Below are 2,438 nucleotides of genomic sequence, written 5' to 3' on the forward strand. Positions count from 1 at the left end.
CCCCTTCTCTGATTGGTCGAAACCGAGACTGAGGCCGAGACAGGGCCGCTAGTCTGGCATCATCTCTGATTGGTCGAAACCGAGACTGAGGCCGAGACAGGGCCGCTAGTCTGGCATCATCTCTGATTGGTCGAAACCGAGACTGAGCCCGAGACAGGGCCGCTAGTCTGGCTGCCTGCTCACTGCAGTCCAGATTGAGAGCGGAGACCAAACCCGGATCTAGTTTCTGGGTCATGTTTACCCCCTTTCTTTTGTTTCAATTTTCCCCACCCTCTTTTATTTTCTTTTCACATAACAATGAACAAAGTAAAACAAATCATGACGCACGAACATACGCAGGAGTAGCAGTACAGTTTGTGACAAAAATACAATTTTCGTTAAATCTCTGATGGTCACTGTATGGATCTCCCGGTGTCCAGTTGCTCATTGTGAACCGACAGTAATGACATTTAACAGTATCTTTTGATCCGATGTAGTACAGGCCCGTCCTCGCCATGGCGCCAGCGGAAGGTAGGAGGTGTGGCCAATTTTCGATCGTGGAGAGTGGTCCGTCGGGACCGTGCAGTGTGGAAACGTACGTGTACAGCTCTTTTGCTAAGGCATAAATCTGCTCCTGGCCATCCCACATGCCCACCATTTCGTCAGGTATACCTGAGAATCCGGACCAGGCTCCTGCAATGGCACAAGCCATGGTCCCAATGGCATCAGTGCATCCTCCAGTTGACATTGCCGCATGAAAAGTGGCTTCAAAAGGGCATCCGCTGCGGCGGCCAATAGCAGCACAGTAAATGGCAACGGGAACTGCGTCCAAAGGGCTGGTGCCAACGCCAATCGCTTTGAACAATTTCTCTTTCGGTTCAGCGCGTTGCGCGTAGTCCAGCACCATCATCATACGTGTATAAAATTCCTGACGTACAGAATCGGGGAGAGACTTGCTAGTGTATTCAACAAGAGCGGCGAGAAACTCAAGCTCCTTCATCTTTTTATTCTTTAGAACCAGACTAATGGCGTAAGCCTGCAACTGTGCTCCAGCGGCGGCGTCATTGGAGGAGTGGGTAAGTCGAGCTACACGGTCTACAGAGTAACTCATCTGCTCCGTCCGATTGTAAAAGTACAAGGGAAACGCTGTTATCCAAGCGGCGGGATTACACTCTGTTCCCCGGTTGCGGACGCTCTGCGCCGCGGCGGTCCAGTCTTTTGGGGGCGAATGTTTCCAGCTGGCAATAATCTCAGTCAGTTTGCCAAAGGCTGTCCGCTTAGTGTAGTTCTGGTAAAAAGCATTGCTGCATTCCCGAGCGGCATTTTCCATGGAAAAGTAGCCGGTATCCAGTAGTGACCTTCCGTAAGCGTGAGTCAGTAGCATTTTTTCCCAGTAAGTCGAAATTTTACTACGCACCCCCGCCAGGTTCATGTGGCAAGACGTGGGGCGCTTGAGGGGTGTTCCAACACATTCTCCGATGAGTGCGCCTAATAAACAGCCTTTGAACTGATCCATGGCGTTTGAAATTGCAAATGAGCTTTCGTTGCCAAAGAAATCAGCTTTTATCCATGAAACGGTACTGGCGATGACCTACTTTCTCTCTGACTCTCTCTGGTGCAGTCAACTGGTGGCGACATTCATGTACGAACATATACTAGCGCGTTCTGACCATGTTTGTTCCGTATATATAAGTCGATTCTTTGTCGTTGAAAGCTCATTTGCATCTTCTGCAGCCATGGATTCGTTTGACCTTTCAGACTTACTTTTTATCCCAGCGCAACGGGAATACTCTTCTGGATCTTTTCATCTGAAGTTCTTAGATTCTGGTAAAATCCAAATGACTGGATTTCGATGTTATAAGAAATCTTTGTGACTTTCGATTCCTGAATTTCTACAGGTCCTTGTTTATCTACGTGAAGCGAACAGCCGCGAAGACGCTAAAGATTTAAGCGATGGTTTGATGGCGAAGCGCGTTGTTGTAAACGGGGTCACCGTCATTCAAATCGATCGATTCATTGGTGAGATCTCTTGCGGCCGCGCGAGAATTCCTAGAAAAGGAATCAAACTGCTGCATTCCATAAAATGGGGTGATTTGCGACGTTCGTTGGCCTTCATTCAAAACTTCAATATTCAACCGTTACCAGCGGAATTTCATCTCGAATGTGCTTCAGCTATTGTTTCGCTAGCAAACGACATGACAAATGGTGACGTGTGGAGAATTGCGCACGACGAAACTTTACTGTATCGTCTTGAAACACAATATATGGATATACTGTCCAAGTGCGATGCCTATGACGTCACTGGCGCACCATCGCCAGTGGAATTTCACTGTTGTAAGTCTTTAAGAGCAATGTTTGTCTGTAGTAATTTCAGTTTTGCGTTTACTGCTCTACTGTTGACATCAACATGGCTTTAGTACGGGCTTTGGAAGTTTTGGGGGTGCATGAAGATTTTACTA

General features: G+C 47.7%; 1 protein-coding gene across 1 annotated transcript; it reads right to left on the reverse strand.

Annotated features, from left to right (window-relative positions):
• Window positions 1–316: 316 nt before the first annotated feature.
• LOC129582173 (ADP-ribosylhydrolase ARH3-like) lies at window positions 317–1,495 on the reverse strand. Its single transcript, XM_055473611.1, has one exon. It carries the CDS (start codon window positions 1,493–1,495, stop codon window positions 317–319), a length of 1,179 nt encoding a protein of 392 aa, XP_055329586.1.
• Window positions 1,496–2,438: the final 943 nt, after the last annotated feature.

This window comes from Paramacrobiotus metropolitanus, unplaced genomic scaffold (assembly GCF_019649055.1).
Source record: "Paramacrobiotus metropolitanus isolate TYO unplaced genomic scaffold, Prichtersi_v1.0 Parri_scaffold0000007, whole genome shotgun sequence".
NCBI classification, from domain to species: Eukaryota; Metazoa; Tardigrada; class Eutardigrada; order Parachela; family Macrobiotidae; genus Paramacrobiotus; species Paramacrobiotus metropolitanus.